Source organism: Nomascus leucogenys, chromosome 8, assembly GCF_006542625.1.
Source record: "Nomascus leucogenys isolate Asia chromosome 8, Asia_NLE_v1, whole genome shotgun sequence".
NCBI lineage: Eukaryota > Metazoa > Chordata > Mammalia > Primates > Hylobatidae > Nomascus > Nomascus leucogenys.
Genome location: NC_044388.1, coordinates 107,292,045 through 107,309,983, shown reverse-complemented (window position 1 = coordinate 107,309,983; position 17,939 = coordinate 107,292,045). Strand labels below are relative to the sequence as shown.

The following is a 17,939-nucleotide window of genomic DNA, read 5'->3' as shown; positions in this document are numbered from 1 at the left end:
TCCCTACCAAAAGAAAAAAGTTCTTTTTTAAACCTTGATTACCTGGCAAGTGAAAACAGAAGTGAACACCTCGTAATGAAAGGGAGGATTTCATGATCAGCAATGAATGGTGAATCTCGGAAATTTCTTGGAAGTCACACTACTTGCCTAGACATGCATAAAGCAAAGTTCCTTAGGTTTCTTTGATTCTAACTCCAAGAGTGACAAAAACCTCTCCAATGAAGTCCTTGAAAAAAGAGTATATGATCTTTCAAAACCTTTTTGTAAAATACTCAAGTCTTTTGACAATTCCACTATAAAATTTTCCTTTTAACATAAAGCTTTAGGCCCCAGTCGAGAAGTGCTAGATACCTCCTTCTCATGTGAGGCGTACATGATACCAACTGTGGTTCCATACCACTCCGAATTCTAGAATGCAACTCTGGCTTATGCAATAATGGCTTCCTTCTGCAAGGAATAGCTACTAAAGATAAACCCAGTATCCAATCAGAAAGTTTGGGATTACAGAGAAAGTCAGAATGATTGTATGATTAAGATTACGAGAGGCAGGCTGCTAATGCATGAAGTTCAATTTCTAACAAAATTTGCTTGAAGGCCCACTTAAGAGCACAATTGAAACAAATGCCAGAATCCACAGTGTTGTAAAAATTCAGTATTGCAGACAGCACAAGACCCTTGCAGCAGGAAGTAATACATGCCAAATTAGGTAGGCTATAATAAAGGAGCCAACAAAAGGGGACACTGAGGAAGACCCACATTCTGCATAAAGTTGGTTTGGGCAATGACACTTGGACAAAGTGTCTGGTCAAAACACTCATGGTTACTGTGAAAACCAAATTAAGAATAATTATGCTTGAGTGAGTGTAGGAGAAGTTATGTGAAGCCATAAAATCTCATAATATCGACTCATTATACACTCTGAGATCTTACAAATCTGTTTTACTTTCTCTACCTTACAGGCTTTTGAACTGTCACTGTGGACCAACAGAATTTTTAATTCCTTTTAGTGGAAGAAATAGCATTTAGCATTCTGATCCATTCCTCTCAACTGTGATCATCCAGCAAGGAAGAAAAAGATAATACTATTGCTCCATTTTAGGAAAAGAATTTAAAGGGAGGTTTTTCTCCTATTGCTCTATCATTTTCAAACTAACCTCAAAATTTCAGAAGTCTACATAGCCATTGAAGGGCATACTAATTTTCTAGAAATTCTTCATTAGCTGAAGGCTTTCAAATATGATCTCTTGTCCATGGTCATACTACCCTGAATGCTCCCGATCTCGTCAAATATGACTCCTGTTTCCTATGGCAACTGTCTCAGTGATCCGGAACAATAACCCCTATTGTGGAGTGCTTCTTTCACCTTTATTTTCAAGAAAACAAAAATGCAAACTGACCTGAAGCTTTGTCACCAGATGATAACTGACCGGATGCTGGTGTAGGCCCAGATGGCTTAAGGGAATTTATTAGAGACCCCTATAACAGAATACAAGCAAAATGTTTATGTTAAACCACTAACCATTCTTTGTAACAAAGAAATATGTAAAATGTAAACACAAAAATATAATTTAAAATAAGCAAGCACAAACACTTTTAGATAAATTACCAAAAAGAAAAAGAAAGGAAACAAAAAAAAGGTCTCAATTTAAGTTAACCACATGTAAGATCATATTAAAGGATGAAAATAGAAATACTCTGCAAGCTCCAAGAAGGCAGTCACACTGGCCTAGTTCATGGCTATCTTCCCAGTGCCTAGCACAGTGCTTAGCACATCAAAAGCACTAGAATATTAGGTAGATGAATTAATGAAGGAGTAAATGAATAAAATGGTTCTAGCTCTCAAAGCATGTACAATAAGGTTAAAGGCAAAACTGACTTATCCATCTCCAGTCAATATTCCTTCACTCTCCATGACTTATGCCTTATCATGTGTTTTCCATGGTGAACACAAATACCTCCAGAAGAAAGATCGAATGCTAAATGCTTAAATGCCATTTTAAGTTATGGTAAACTAAGGAACAGAGGCAAGTTTGAGAACTTAAATAGGCAAGTCCTGATATCCAGTCTCAAATTCTGATCTCTAACACAAACTACTCATCTCAGAGACAGATGTTAAGAGTAACAAGAGAAACCAGAATTTCTTAGGAAGAGTTTCAGCACTAGCCTGACTGACCTTCCAACCATCCCCTATCACTTTTTGCTGGATTGTTTAACTGTCTGCAGTATCACCTATTTTTCTAAGGGACAATGTTTATCAGGCAAAAGCCTGAAGCTAGACAAGCTAGACATAACATCACTAAAAATACGCAAACTCTGACAAACAGGGGTTGCAGGAGAAAACCAGATAACCTATACCCCAGATGTTGATACTCAACTGTGTAGTGAAACGAGCAATGGACAGGAGGAAGTCAGAAGCCGTGGGTCCCAGCTCTGGTTCCACCATTTACTAATCACGAGAGTTTGCGCTGGTCACTCAAGCCTAGGCTGCCTCACCAGTGAGACATATCTAAACACCTATCCTCCCACTGTATATGGCTGTTGTATGGGTTAACTGAGATAATGTGAAAGTAAACTGCAAAGCAAAATACCTCATATAAAAATGTATGGTATTAGAATTATGACCCCAAATTACTAGGTGCAGAATGTTAAATGGCCTATGAAGACAGTGTCAGGTCCTGACTGACCTACTCTGATTAACAGCCATGTCAAGACTGGCATAAATTGTGGGGAAAGGATTATGGGCCTTTATCAGACTTATGGTTCATTTAAACAAAGTCAAGACTTAAAAACAGTATAGTCTTCACTTATAAAGACAGACATGGCATGAATGTTAAAAGTAAAACTCAGGCCAGGTACGGTGGCTCACACCTGTAATCCCAGCACTCTGGGAGGCCGAGGCAGATGGATCACCTGAGGTCAGGAGCTCGAGACTAGCCTGGCCAACGTGGTGAAACCCTGTCTCTACTAAAAATACAAAAATTGACTGGGCGTGGTGGTGGGTGCCTGTAATCCCAGCTACTCAGGAGGCTGAGGTTGTGGTGAGCCAAGATCGCACCACTGCACTTGAGCCTGGGCGACAGAGTGAGACTCTGTCTCAAAAAAAAAAAAAAAAAAAAAAGTAAAAATCAGTAAGTTACCTGCTTGGCTTGGTTAGCGGCCACTGGGGTCAACACTGGGTGAGGTGTTTTGGCTGTGGAGTAGGGCACTGAAGAACTGAAAAACACAAAGCATACACTCAGAGAAAGGCATGACTAGGTAAAAATCACATTCATTCTCAAGCCAACCTTCTGTCCAATATACGATACCAGTTTTGGGTAGGATACAGATGCATGGAACCCCAATCCAACTGATTTGACATTTTTTTTGAAGGATAAATTTTAAAAATGAACTTTGGGTTTTTAGCATGAAAGTGAAAGCAGTGGCCTTATAACTTATTTCCTTTCTGTAATCCTAAGAAAAAAATTAGTAACCATTCAGAACTAGATCTTTTTGCTATCCAGAGTATAAGCCCTCCTCCTCCCTGGCCCTTCACCCTGTTGTAGACCACATGAGGAATTCCTGATTCTCTTACCCAAGCAGGCTCTATGGGAACATTCTCACTGTCACCTATGCATCCAATTCGCTGCTACCACAAAGGTGCTATCCAAAGAGATCTTAGCTTCTCACAGCAGCTATCCCCCGGGCTCACCAGGTCAGCATCCAAGGGATTCAAATGTACCACTGTTCCATTCCCAACCTGCATCTTTGCTACAGCATGAAAAGTATACCCCTATTTGCAGAAAGAGCTCTCATCATCTTTTGTTAATTCTGAAGTAGGTGAATACTGTATGCGAGGAACTGTTATTTCAATAACTAGTGTTCACATATGGGAAAACTACCTGTTAGTGTAATCACACACAAAAGTTCTTGGCTCCTAGGGGCAATTTTTTCAATTTATCTGTTGTCAGCCCAGCGCTACTCTGACTGGTATATATAGCAGTAGTAGTTGTAGGACCTGGTTATTTTTCAGAACTCCCCTAGATTTAGGGAGGATTCGTATTTTCCATCAAAAAATTAACTTAGAAGATAAAAGATAGGCCTGCGCTTCACAGAAGAAAATTGTCAAACAGCTTAACAAACCTTACAAGCACATTGAGATTGCCTGCTGGAATAACACGGGAACCTTCCTAAACAGACTTTATTAGATTGAGAGAGAAGAAAAAGTGAACTTATGTTCAGTGAAACAAAACCCGTTTCATGCTTCTACTGAAGCCAGAAGCAGCTATAAATATGCATCTCTCTGGAGAAACACATCCCTGTTCCCCTGAGATAGTTTACCAAGCAGGCAATACAGGTACAGTGTTCCCCCCTCACTTCCACTGAATCTGTACCAGAGGAAAAGAATGTGTGAGTGAGACTGCTGGGCCCTGAGCAATACCTGGGCGGACATAGCAGACTTTCTTAGAGAAGAGGTTGGAGCTCACAAGGATTACAACGGAAAGGAAACTCTTTTATGCTTTCTCAAAGACAAACAGAAATCAGAAATAAAAATAAAAGCAGCAATTTATCCAAATTTTAGAAAATTTTTTATAGCCAAAATTCAATTGTGACATGATAGTAAATTATGCATGAATAAGACTGAGTGTAATTATTGTTCTATTTATTTGTGATAATGCTATGCATCTCCTGAGTATCCTAAATCCCCAAATACACAAAATTAGGATTCACAGTACCTACACACCACGTGACAACCCTGCAAAGAAATGCTGTTCAGTGCAATCAGCTAGTAAACCAACTAACAAATCAGATCCAAGAAATCTCTATCAAGATCCAAGACAGCAAACAGAAAAAACAGTATACTCTCAAATATGTTCAAATGTTTGTGCATGCGCATGAACCAAAACAATGGAAATCAATAGCTAGAAATGATCAAGAGATAGAAAAGCCAAATTCAGAAGTACCCATATCTTAGATGACTTTATTCTACTTTTTAGCAATATGGAGCTGAAAAATATCAGAAATTCATCTTGATATTCTTTGTTCTACACATGAAAAGCAAAATCAAAGGACTATAAGAAAATGGTGCTATGACAGAGCCCCAAAGAGACATCTCTTTACTGAGTGAGTCTACAAATGACACTGACATTACCAGCAACGCTAAAGCTCCTGCTTCAGAAATGAGCGACAGAGGCACAGATCACTAAGAGTTTGGAAACTCGGGTTCTTGGAGAAAAATAAAACACAGAAGAGTCATTTTTTTTCTGTTTTTGGCCACACATTACCAGCACTACATGCCAACACAGGCAGACAAATGCACACATGTTCCATGGATGTGTACTCTACACACAATTATAAAATTGGGTTGCGAAGCATTAAAATGTCACCTAGGCCCTTTGCTATTGATCCCTTCAACTTTAATGAACTTCAACAAGGTAAATACTCATCCGATTGTTGTAAAAAGCCTCAACTTCTTGTAACTTATTTCAGGATTTTAAAAAGCATAAAAAACAAGAGACCTGGTTATGTTTTATTTTGGTAAACCTTAATCACTATCACATGTATCTTTTCATATATACTCATATGTGAGAGAATGGAATTTATCAAGAGTAACTGAAGAAACAGAGAAATCAACATGGAAAAAGAATGAAAATGATAGAAGATACTGAAAACAAACACTCTATATTCAATTCTTGAGCATTTTTGACATCTGTCAATGGAAATATAACTGCCAACTATTTTCTCCATTGGTAAATTTAATGTCTTCAAAGACACATTCTTTAAAATAGTATCCAAAAGTCTGCTAAACCAAATTATATTTCCTGCATGAATGTTTAGATGTAAGTAAATTAAATAATGTAAGATGGAACTGCATTAGAGCTTTGAAAAAACCCACATTAAATATGAAAAAATAGGCCAGGCGCAGTGTCTCACGCCTATAATCCCAGCACTTTGGGAGGCCGAGGTGGGTGGATCACTTGAGGTCAGGAGTTCAAGACCAGCCTGGCCAACATGGTGAAACTCCGTCTCTACTAAAAATACAAAAAAATTAGCCAGGTGTGGTGGCAGGTGCCTGTAGTCCCAGCTACTTGGGAGGCTGAAGCATGAGAATCGCTTGAACCCGGGAGGCAGAGGTTGCAGTGAGCCAAGATTGTGCCACTCCACTCCAGCCTGAGTGACAGAGCGAGACTCCATCTCACAGAAAAAAAAAAAAAAAAGAGAGGCCGGGTGCGGTGTCTCACACCTGTAGTCCCAGCATTTGGGAGGCCGAGGTGGGTGGATCACCTGAGGTCAGGAATTCGAAATCAGCTGGGCCAACACGGTTAAACCCCGTCTTTACTAAAAATACAAAAATTAGCCGGCTGTGCTGGTGCACACCTGCAATCCCAGCTACTCAGGAGGCTGAGGCAGGAGAATCGCTTGAACCTGAGAGGTGGAGGTTGGAATGAGCTGAGATTGTGCCACTGCACTCCAGCCTGGGTGACAAAGTGAGACTCCACCTCAAAAAAAAAAAAAAAAAAAAAAAGAAAAGAAAAAGAAAAGAAAAAATATGAATAGTGTAAGAATTTTTAATGACATGGAAAATGTCAACAATTACATTTCATGATTAAGCTGAAAAGGTTACAAATTTACAAAGCAGCATGCATCCAAATTTTTCTCTAACAAGAAACATTTTCATAAAATAAGGATGAAAAAATGTGTAAATAACAATCATACATTTGTGGTGGGAATAAAGGTGATTTTAATTTTGTTCTTTTTAGCTATCTTTTTTATATCTATAACAAACATTTGTAATAAGAAAAACAAAAGGATTAAAGTTCCTTCTAAGTTTCTGGTCATTACTAGAGTTATTATTTTTAAAGTAGAGGAACATCTTTAAATCAGTGAAAGAAAAAAACTGCCAATCTAGAATTCTTTAACCTGTGAAAATATCTTTCAAAAACAAAGGTGAAATAAAGACTTCTGCAGACATACAAAAGCTAAAAGAATTCAGATGTGAACCTCAAGAAACATTAAAGGAAGTCCTTTGAGCAGAAGAAAAATTATACCAGATGGCAAGCTGGGACCAGACACATGAATGAAGAACCCTGGAAATGGTAACTATATGTATAAACATGAAAACATTTTTCTTCTTATTTAAATGTATTTAAAAGATAGCCGGGTGCGGTGGCTTACACCTGTAATCCCAGCACTTTGGGAGGCCGAGACAGGTGGATCACCTGAGGTCAGGAGTTCGAGACCAGCCTGGCCAACATGGCGAAACCCCGTCTCTACCAAAAATATAAAAATTAGCCAGGCGTGATGGTGGGCACCTGTAATCCCAGCTACTAGGGAGGCTGAGGCAGGAAAATCACTTGAACCTGGGAGGCGGAGGTTGCAGTGAGCTGAGATCGCACCACTGCACTCCAGCCTCGGCAACAGAACAAGAATCCATCTGGGGGGCAGGGGGGAGGAAAGATAGTCAACTGTTTATAACAATGTATCATGAGGTTTACAATACAAGTGGAAGTAAAATGTACAATAGCATAAAGGTGGTGAAGGGATAAAATAGAATACTGCTGTCATATTCTTACACTATTCTTTAGTAATACAGTATCACTTGAAGACAGTCTGTGATAAGTTGAAGATGTATACTATAAACTCTAATGTAAGCACTTAAATAACAGCAAGTTATAGCCAATAAGTCAACAAAAAAGTTAAAATAGAGTCATAAAGACATTTAACCCAAAAGAAGGCAGAAAAACAAAAACTGAACAATAAACAGATGGGATAAATAGAAACAAATAGCTATATAACAGATTCAAACCCAAACATGTCAATAATTACACTTAAGGTAAACAATCTAATCACTCCAATTAAAAGTCACAGATGGTCAAGATTAAAAAAAAGCAAGTTAAGGCCCACTATATACTGTCTACAACCGTGGTCTCCAACCTTTTTGGCACCAGGGACTGGTTTTGTGAAAGAATTTTTTCCACAGACGGACAGCGGAGGGGGATGGAAACCTCAGATCATCCGGCTATAATTCTATATTTTATTCAGTTAGATTATCGTAAGGAGAATGCAACCTAGATCCTTCGCATGTGCAATTCACAATAGGGTTCATGCTTCCATGAGAATCCAAAGCTGCCGCTGATCTGACAGGAGGTGGAGCTCAGGTGGTAATGCTCACTCGCCTGCCGCTCACCTTCTGCTGTGTGGCCCGGTTTCTAAGAGGCCACAGACAGGTATTGGTCTGCAGCCCAGGGCTGGGGACCCCTAGTCTGTAAGAAATCCATTTTATTTTTTTAAATTATTTTTGTTTATTGTAGTAAAATACACTTAACAAAATCTGCCATCTTAAAAGTAACCATTTTTAAGTGCACATGTAGTTCAGTGATATTAAGTACATTCACATTGTTGTGCTACAAGAAATCCATTTTAAATATAAAGACAAAATAAGTTGAAATAAAAGGATGGAAAAGATATGTTGTGGTGCTGGGACAACTGGATATCCACATTCAAAACAATTAAGTTGGATCTCTACTTCACACCATTTACAAAAATTAACTCCAAATGGATCAGAGACCTAGATATAAGAGCTAAAACCACACAACTCTTCAAAGAAAACATCAGTGTAAATCTTTATGACCTTGGATTAGGCAATGGTTTCTTACATGTGACACCTAAAGCACAAGCAACAAGAGAAAAAATAGATAAACTGGACTAGATTTTTGTGTCAAAGGACACATCAAGAAAGTGAAAAATAAAGAAGGGGAGAAAATATTTGCAAATCGGCCGGGCGCGGTGGCTCACGCTTGTAATCCCAGCACTTTGGGAGGCCGAGGCGGGTGGATCACGAGGTCAGGAGATCAAGACCACGGTGAAACCCCATCTCTACTAAAAAATACAAAAAAAAAATTAGCCGGGTGTGGTGGTGGGCGCCTGTAGTCCCAGCTACTGGGAGAGGCTGAGGCAGGAGAATGGCGTGAACCCGGGAGGCGGAGCTTGCAGTGAGCCGAGATCACGCCACTGCACTCCAGCCTGGGTGACAGAGCAAGACTCTGTCTCAAAAAAAAAAAAAAAAAAAAAAAGAAAATATTTGCAAATCATATGCCTGATGAGAGACTTGAATACAGATTATATAAAGAAACTTATAGCTCAAAAATAAAAAGATAACCTAATTTTAAAATGGAGCAAAGGAACTAAATAGATGTTTCTCCAAAGAAGATACAACTGGCCAATAAGCACATGAAAAGATGCTCAGTATCACTAGCCATTAGAGAAATGCAAATCAAAACTACTGATAGTGTGAGATACCATTTTACACCACTAGGATGACTATAATCAAAAAGATAGTCAATAATGAGTGTTGGTGAGGATGTGGAGAAGCTGGAACCCCCATACATTGCTGTTGGGAATGAAAAATGGTGCAGCACTTCTGTAAACCAGTTTGAGCTATGTGATCAAGCGATTCTGCTCCTACATACATACCCAAAAGAACTGAAAGCAGGGACTCAGGCAGACACTGTCCACCAACAGTCTTCCCTGACTTCCTCCCCGAGCATTCTTCCTCTTGCTGCCTCTACTCTCGTCACCAGAGGTCCCCCCGGCTCGCTCTTCAACTTGTAGACACGCTCCTGCTACAGGTCCTGTGCTTGGAGCTTTCTTCCGAGATATTAATGAGACCTGCTGTCTAGCCCTTCTCTCTTCATTCAAAGGTCACCTTCCCGAGGAGACCTTCCCTGGCCACCCTATTTAAAATTATAACCCAGGTTCAGACAATACTCTCTAACCTTTCCCCCCTGCTTTAATTTTCTCCATCACACCATATCCCATCTAATATATTATATATTTTAGTTATTTATTTTGATTATTGTTTGTCTCTCCAAACAATCAGTCTGTTAGTTTTTTCAGTCTATTTTGTTAACAATAAAACAGGCAGTTTATCTCCAGCACCTAAGAACAGTGTGGGGCATACAACAAATGCTCATTAAGTATTTGTTGAAAGAATGAATAAATGAATGAATGCACACCAAAATAAAAGTTTGTGTAACTGGCAGTTTCCTGGCTGTTTTCTTGCTTGGTTTGTCTTATTCAACTACCCTATCTCTAGTACCCAGGGCAGTATCATGCTCACAGCAGATGCTGTCTAAGAATCTGCTGAATCAAGCGACGGAGCACCGCAAAGGAATTTGAATAGCTGTGGGTTGGCGCCAGATAAACACTCTTCCAATGAACTGAATGGATGAGGCCAATGAACATAAAATATACCAATGGCAGAAATATGTAAGCTCATCCTATGATGAATCTTCTGTAGATACCACTGAGAAAAAGCTAACTGCAAAATTAAATACTTAAAATACACTTAGGAAACTACTGTTTAAAAGAATCTGTTCCATGAGAGCTGGTTGAAAATAATTTTAAAAATAAAACATAAAAGAATCTGAAAGCAAGTCATTTTACAATGAACATATTCTCTCGATCTTTCCTGGGGAGGGGTGGCAGTAAATACCAATTTTCACTTTTCAATTTATGTTTGGAGTTTACCTATTATTCAATAAATGATTATTGAAAGGAATGCTTCTACATTTCAGGCACCATGCTGGGCATACACATGAAATAATTATACCAGAGTCCAATTCTGTAGAGAATCAAACAGAAAGTTTCTTCGAGATTTCTTAAGTCATCTGAGATTTTTTCTTGTCAGAAAGAGTAGACTCAAAATTACTCCTTGAACAAACCCTTCATCAAAGATCAGCTCAGATGAACCATTTAGGGAAATGAAACTTGAGAAAAGGAGAAGTGGAATCTCCAAAAGGTGCTTCTCATACATGGTTAGCACCTAATATATCTCAGAAATACCAGACCTTCCTGTACCATATGCTGAATTTTCCCATCTTACGTAACATTCTGCCTTTCAGTGGCTTTTCCTTGCCTTCCCTATGCTGGGAATCTGGCTACAATTCCCAAACTCTAATGCATAGTTCTTTCCCTTGAAAAGTTTGCAACAACCACAAATACCATATTGGTCTAAACAGCATACCAAGGCTCCGAGGTCACTACAAAATAGTAATAGAGGCGGCTTGGTTTTTGGCTGTTAGTATGGCCCTGAGATAACTAAAAATTCCTCAAACAAGCAGTGTTGATAAACAGAACAACATGGAAAAAAAGAGGCCAGCGGACCAGTGAGGCAGGGCCACTTGAAACAGGGAAAACAGAGCTGTGGGCAGATCTGCTCTGTGCGATGGCAGAGGGTGGGCACGCTGTGGAGAACCACAAGGTCTATGGCTGCCCTTCTTGCTGCTAGACTAATCATGGGTACCAGACACTAATTCCCTGAAATCTGATATTAGTCCTCAAGATCCCCATGTTCCAAGTGAGGAAATGTCCCTCAACTCTTCCCTTTGCCACAGCGGATGGTGGTTGGTCTAAAGGGATCACAGTCACAAAGTATGCAGGGCAAAGCAGGGCACAGGCATGTTCTGTGAACCTGCCCAGGGCAGCGGGAGGGAGTCAGCACCCTGAACTCTGAACACAGATGAGGACTAAAGACAAGTGAGCTAGGCTGGGCACAGTGGCTCCTGCCTGTAATCACAGCACTTTACGAGGATTAGGTGAGAGGATCACTTGTCCCCAGAAGTTTGAGACCAGCCTGGGGTGACACGGTAAAAACTCCATCTCTACAAAAAATTAAAAAATTAGCTGGGTGTGGTGTCATGTGCCTGTAGTCCCAGCAGCTACTTGGGAGGCAGATATGGGAGCATGGCTTGGGCCCAGGAGGTTAAGGCTACAGTGCGCCATGATCGTACTGCACTCTGCACTCCAGTCTGGGCGACAGAGTGAGAACTTGTCTAAAAAAAACAAAAAACAAAAAACAAACAAACAAAACAAAAACAACAACAAAACCACCACCACCACCAAAAAAACAAACAAGTGAGCTCCACCAGCAACAATCTAGCCTTCAAACACGGCATGGCAGAGAAGCTAAAGTCTCCAAACAGAGCTGCTGTCTTTTATACAAAAGCAAAAGAAATGGGAAGAACAAAAATGCCCGGAGAAGGGAAGTGAGGGAGGAGAGTGTCACCCTTGAGATTATAGTTTCCAGAATCAAGTCTGCATGAGAACCAAAGCATCAACTCTGGAACCCCTAGGGTATTTAAAAAAAAAAAAAAAAAAAAAAAAAATCAACCTGCACACCTAATATGTACCACACAGAGACTTACACATGGCAAACAGAAACTGAGCGTACAGCATCAAGACAAACTTTAAAAGTTTGTGAGGCAACTGTCACTGGCCAGTTAAAAAGGACAATCTCCTGAAAATGCATTGTGTAGGCAGGCTTAGCCGCCACCCGCCTTATAACTTAAGGTGGTGCAGGAAAACCAGACTGTGACAGTGGCACTGCTGCTCCCTGCAGGCAGTCCACCGCTACTACAGAAGCAGCCAGGGGCTGAAACACACTGCAGTCAGAACATACCCCATGGCTGGAGAAGCGGTTGCAGGGTTATTCTTCAATTCCTGCACATTTACCACTTGAGGGACATTCTTCAATGTTGATTCAGTCAAAGTGTTTACAGCTATTTAAACAGAGAAGAGAGAACACCATATTAATTCCAGTAAAGGATAAAAAGTTCTAGCCATATATAAATGAAAAACCAAGACATGAGCCCAAGCAGATTAGAGCCTTATCATGTGAAGGAATCTACTCTAGGTAGTTCTTGCAGCATTGTGTTCAGAGGAACACCTGGCCTACTCCATTAACACAGGTGATGGAACAAGGCTTCCTGTAACTGAATCGAATGTACTAGAGTAGGGGAAAAGAATTCTCTGGCCAGCTTTTCTACAACAGAGCTGAGACACCTGCCACACTGCTGGCTTGTCCTGGAAAAGGGCAGCTTGAGCTAGAGGATTAACAGCATCTGGACTCAGGATTTCTGCCACTCATTCACTCTGTTTTTCTTTAACATGGGCTTATTATGTGCCAGGCTCTGTGTTAGGGGCTGAGAATATAAAATGTATCTATAGTTTCTTCTCTAAAGAAACTCATGGCCTAGTGAGACAGACAGGCATAATGAATGTGGAAAATGGAGCTTGGACAATAATGGGAGAAGAGACTGAGAGGCATATATTTGACACCTACGTATCAGCTTTTACTTTGTCTTATAATTTTAAATTGTATCCCAAAAGACTTAATGACATTCTATAATTAGCAATTAAGGAAGCCTGAGCAAAGCTTGTGGATCATTACTAACTGCATCACTGGCCAAAGTGAAAGTGGTTATCACAAGCAGAATGATAGACCTGCAGTTAATTCTCTTTTATTCCCTCTTTCACAGAAGTGACCAGAACATCTTGCCTATGACTGCACATCTTTCATATTTCATATTCAAAGGTGCCTATACCTTAGAAATTTTTGCATCCAACAGGATAATACAGATCACACCACCTTCTGCTGAGTGGAACAATCCTAAATCCTAGCAGATTTTAACGTTTTACAGATCATTGACTCGATCAACTTGATTTCAGGCCTGTTCAGCACAATGGCAAGATTCTGCTTGGTCCAAGTAATATTTAAAGAGATCAAAGAATTCTATTTTTAGAAAGCTCAAACGTACCTTAAAAGTTATCTTTGTTTTATTCTTCAACATATATGTTAGATGTCTTAACAAAGGTTTTAATATTTGAATTTTTCTTTACAATCTTTTGACTTATCACTGTTTAATGTTGTTCTTTTTCCCTAAATCAAACCATTATGTCTTTCTAGTCTTTTAAAAAGAACTCTAAATTGATAAGTGTTTAAGCAGTCACACATCTAAAAAATAATTCTACTCAGCTAAAATGAAAATATTTGGCTTATATCTGTTTCTTGACCCTGGCACTACTGACATTTTGGGGCTAGATAACCCTTTGCTGTGGGGGTGTCTTATGCATTTAAAAATTTTTTTTTGCAGCATTCCTGGCCTCTACCCACTAAATGCCAGCAACACTGCCAACTGTTTCAGGGGTGGAGGAGAGGGAAGTGGGGGCAGCCTCTAGTTGAGAACTACTAGCTTATAAAACTGATAACTAGTGATATCTGACGTCCTTGAGACCAACTACGCAGACTGTAAAATCCTAATGTACAATGTACATTAATGTAGAAAGTAGTAGAAAGTTTGGGATAATGACAAGCCACTGACGAAATGTTAAGTGCTCACTGGCTTATTAGAGCTTCCATCTGTAAAAGTTAAATTTTACAATGTTAAAAAAAAAAAGCTTTGGTTAGGAGCAGTGGCTCATGCCTATAATCCCAGCACTTTGGGAGGTAGAGGCAGGTGGATCACTTGAGCCCAGGAGTTTGAGACCAGCTTGGATAACATGGTGACATCCCGTCTCTACAAAAATGTTTTAAATATTTGCCTGGTGTAGTGGTGCATGCCTGTAGTCCTAGCTATCCAGGAGGCTGAGGTGGGAAGGTCACCTGGGTTCGGGAGATCACGGAGGCTGCAGTGAGCCGTGATTGCACCAGTGCCCTCCAGCCTAGGCAACATAGTGAGACCCTGTCTCAAAAGAAAAAAAAAAAAAAAGCTTCATGCAAGATATAGTTGGAGAAGAAAAAATGCTCAACTGAAAAAGAGCAGAGGGTTAGAGTCTGGGTTCTGCTACTTATTAGTGGGATAACCTTCACCTCTCTGAACTTCAGATTACTCAAACACAAAATGGTCATTCTTTTTGTGTTTGTTTTGTTTTAGAGACGAGGTCTCACTATGTTGCCTAGGGTGGTCTCAAACTCCTGGCCTCAAGTGATCCTCCCACCTCAGCCTCCCAAAGTGTTGGGATTACAGGCATGAGTCACTATGCCCAGCCAAAATAGCCATTCAAATACCTACCTCTTGGGGTAGCTGCAATCTGTAAGATACTAAGAGATGACGCTAATGTTATTAGATGATCGAATTTCAAAGGTTATGATTTTAGGGCTCTAAGCAGACATTATTCAAAAGTAGGATTAGCAACTTTGTTTAAAAAAAAAAAAAAACAAACCCCACTGATTTCCACCTTAACTAAATGTGGCAGTTCTAATCCCTCCCCTTAAAAGCAAAGATTTTCAGACCTAGTCTCTGCCTTCTTAGAACTCTCTCCACAAAGCGGAGAGGGCTGTCACATCAATCTTCTCTTCTGAAGGGCATCAAAGAGAGCCCACTGTTTCTTGCCACCTGCTGTCCTGGCCTGTGACTCAGACAGCTCATAATCAGCCTCTGTACAGGTATGGGGCTTCAGCTTTTACCTGGTGCCTGACTGGCCATCTGCCGCCTGAGTGCTGCTGCAGCAGCTGCCTGCGGGGCTGAGATGGGGTGGGAAGGACTAGGTGCACCATGTTTCACGGTTTTCGTGGCAAGCATTGTGCTATCGGCCCCTTGAGGAATAATTTTGCTAGCAGATGTAGCCACTAAGAGGAAAAGAAAAATTAAGTGTGAGTGGGTGAGAGAACAGGAACATACAAAGGGTTAAATTGGTAAATTCTTTATGCTCGACTGCAGGGAAAATGCTAAAATTAGTGTTAACATAGAAAAGTACCAGTAAACTAACAGGCTGGCATCTATATCTTTCAGTTATCGCATGAAATTTGCCTCCCACCTCTGCTAAGATACCTTACATCATCATTTCCTGATACTGATTGAGATATAACTTTTATACCAACATAGACCAATTCCCTGATCCCCTCTCACAAATTCTCTTCATTCACGTACCTAACACTGGTATTTTTCTCTGCTGGAAGTCACTTTGATGCAAAGCCCTGACACAAAGCCCTGACACTGTACTGAAAGTGTGGGGGCACAACACCGGTCAGTACAGTGAGCCAATACTGACCACAAGCATCAGAGCTGGTGAGTTCTGAGGCAGAATATGCCACAAGTCAGGCTGAAATGAGCCAGGATTTAAAAGATATGAGTGTGGATGTTGCTTTATAACTGAAGCAAACAGCCCCCTTTTACTTCTGAAAAAGACCTGTTTTAAAAAACAAGCTGGCTCAGCAGAAAAACTGTTACAGTGCATAAACTTGGAGAACCATCTCCTTCCTCACAATGGCCTAGCAACTGCTTTCAAGGGGAACACACATCTTTTCAATTAGTCTTCTAATTTCTAGAATATTAGCAGAAGTGGGTTGAGCAGCCAGGTGCAGTGGCTCATGCCTGTAATCCTAGCACTCTGGGAGGCCAAGGCAGGTGGATCACCTGAGGTCAGGAGTTTGAGACCAGCCTGGCCAACACAACATGGTGAAACCCCGTCTCCACTAAAAATACAAAAATTAGCCAGGCGTGGTGGCACACGCCTGTAATCCCAGCTACTTGGGAGAGTGAGGCAGGAGAATCATTTGAATTCGGAAGGTGGAGGTTGCAGTGAGCCTAGATTGCACCACTGCACTCCAGCCTGGGCAACAGAGCGAGACTCCATCTCAAAAAAAAAAAAAAAGTGGGCTGGGGCCAACCACCATATTGGTGTGACAGTATAAAACCCAGTTACAATTCCTTCATTAGTTAGAAACATCATAGGGAAAAACAGTTTCCTTTCCCACTGTTTACTTACCTGAAGTTCCCATCACACCAGGTGAAGAACCATGAACCAGGTGAGATTTAGCAAAAGGTGCTGCATGGGGCAAGAGACTGGGCTGGATGGAAGGAGTTCGAACCACGGGGGCGTGCCGAGGGGCCTGAACCACTGCCTCCTCATCTTTACAGGACGTCCGTGCATCTTCACTCTCCAGAGACTGGGAGACAGATGACGTTGAGCTGACTTCATCCAAGTCTTCATAATATCTCTGAGACAGAAAGGCTGATCGAGACAGGCTGGCTACAAAAGCCCCAAACAAAACACAATTTAGACAACTCAAAGCAAGCCCAAAAGCTAAGTAATTTTTACTGTTGATAAAAAAAAAAATATTCAATTTGTAAAATGATTTAATTATTACTTATTTTAAGTGGGAGCAGGTATTGTCAAATGTGAACAAAAATGGTTTTGGTCTTTGCTCAGATGGGGATTTGAGAAACTGAGATGTGTGAACGAGAACATCTTGGGGCTGTTAAATAAAAGAATGTGAAAAAGTAAGAGACAGAATTAATGCTGGTGTCAAAGTAGAAGACCTGGAGCCCTCACTAGTATAATAATAATATACTAGAAATGTAACAGGCAAGTTTCTATGGTGGGGTGAACAATCACACCATTACTGTCACCCGCCAACGATAAGCTTCTAAGAACACGTCCAATGCAAAATGGAATAGAAAGAATGTCCTCAGTCCTGAGTGTCTCAAACATTTCCAGATAAATCTAATGATTCTTCCGATTCAGACAATTAGGTTTAAAAGAAATACAAGAGATTGGGTGCAGTGGCTCAGGCCTATAATCCCAGCACTTTGGGAGATTAAGGCAGGAGGACTGCTTGAAGCCAGGAGTTCAAGACCAGCTTAGGCAACATAGTGAGACCCTGTCTCTATAAAAAATAGGGTAACAGAGTGAAACCCTGTCTCAAAAAAAAAAAAAAAAAAAAAAAAAAAAAAAGGCTGGGCGCAGTGGCTCAAGCCTGTAATCAATCCCATCACTTTGGGAGGCCGAGGCAGGCAGATCGTCAGGTCAGGAGTTCGAGACTAGCCTGGCAAATATGGTGAAACCCCATCTCTACTAAAAAATACAAAAATTAGCAGGGCGTAGTGGTGCACACCTGTACTCCCAGCTACTCAGGAGGCTGAGGCAGGAGAATCGCCTGAACCCGGGAGGTGGAGGTTGCAGTGAGCCCAGATTGCACCACTGCACTGCAGCCTGGGCGACAGAGTGAGACTCCTTCTCAAATAACAACAAGAAAAACCCAAAAGAGAAAATAGAATTGAATTGAACTGAATCCTGGCCTTCTGTTTAGATTACAAAGAGTAAGGCTTTATGTCACGTTACTTTCTATCATAAATTTCAGAATGCAAGTGAATACTTCCTGTATATTGGAAAAAACAAAA

General features: G+C 40.5%; 1 protein-coding gene across 6 annotated transcripts in view; it reads right to left on the bottom strand.

The window, feature by feature from the left end:
* NUP214 (nucleoporin 214) overlaps positions 1-17,939 on the bottom strand; it is a 111,682-nt gene that overhangs the window by 46,690 nt on the left and 47,053 nt on the right. For all 6 annotated transcript variants that reach the window (XM_030818049.1, XM_003276754.4, XM_030818050.1 and 3 more), the window contains 5 exons: positions 16,525-16,788; positions 15,224-15,385; positions 12,437-12,536; positions 3,138-3,213; positions 1,398-1,476 (listed from right to left, as the gene is read on the bottom strand). In XM_030818049.1, coding sequence (XP_030673909.1) covers positions 1,398-1,476; positions 3,138-3,213; positions 12,437-12,536; positions 15,224-15,385; positions 16,525-16,788 — 681 coding nt within the window. The remainder of the gene's footprint in view (positions 1-1,397; positions 1,477-3,137; positions 3,214-12,436; positions 12,537-15,223; positions 15,386-16,524; positions 16,789-17,939) is intronic.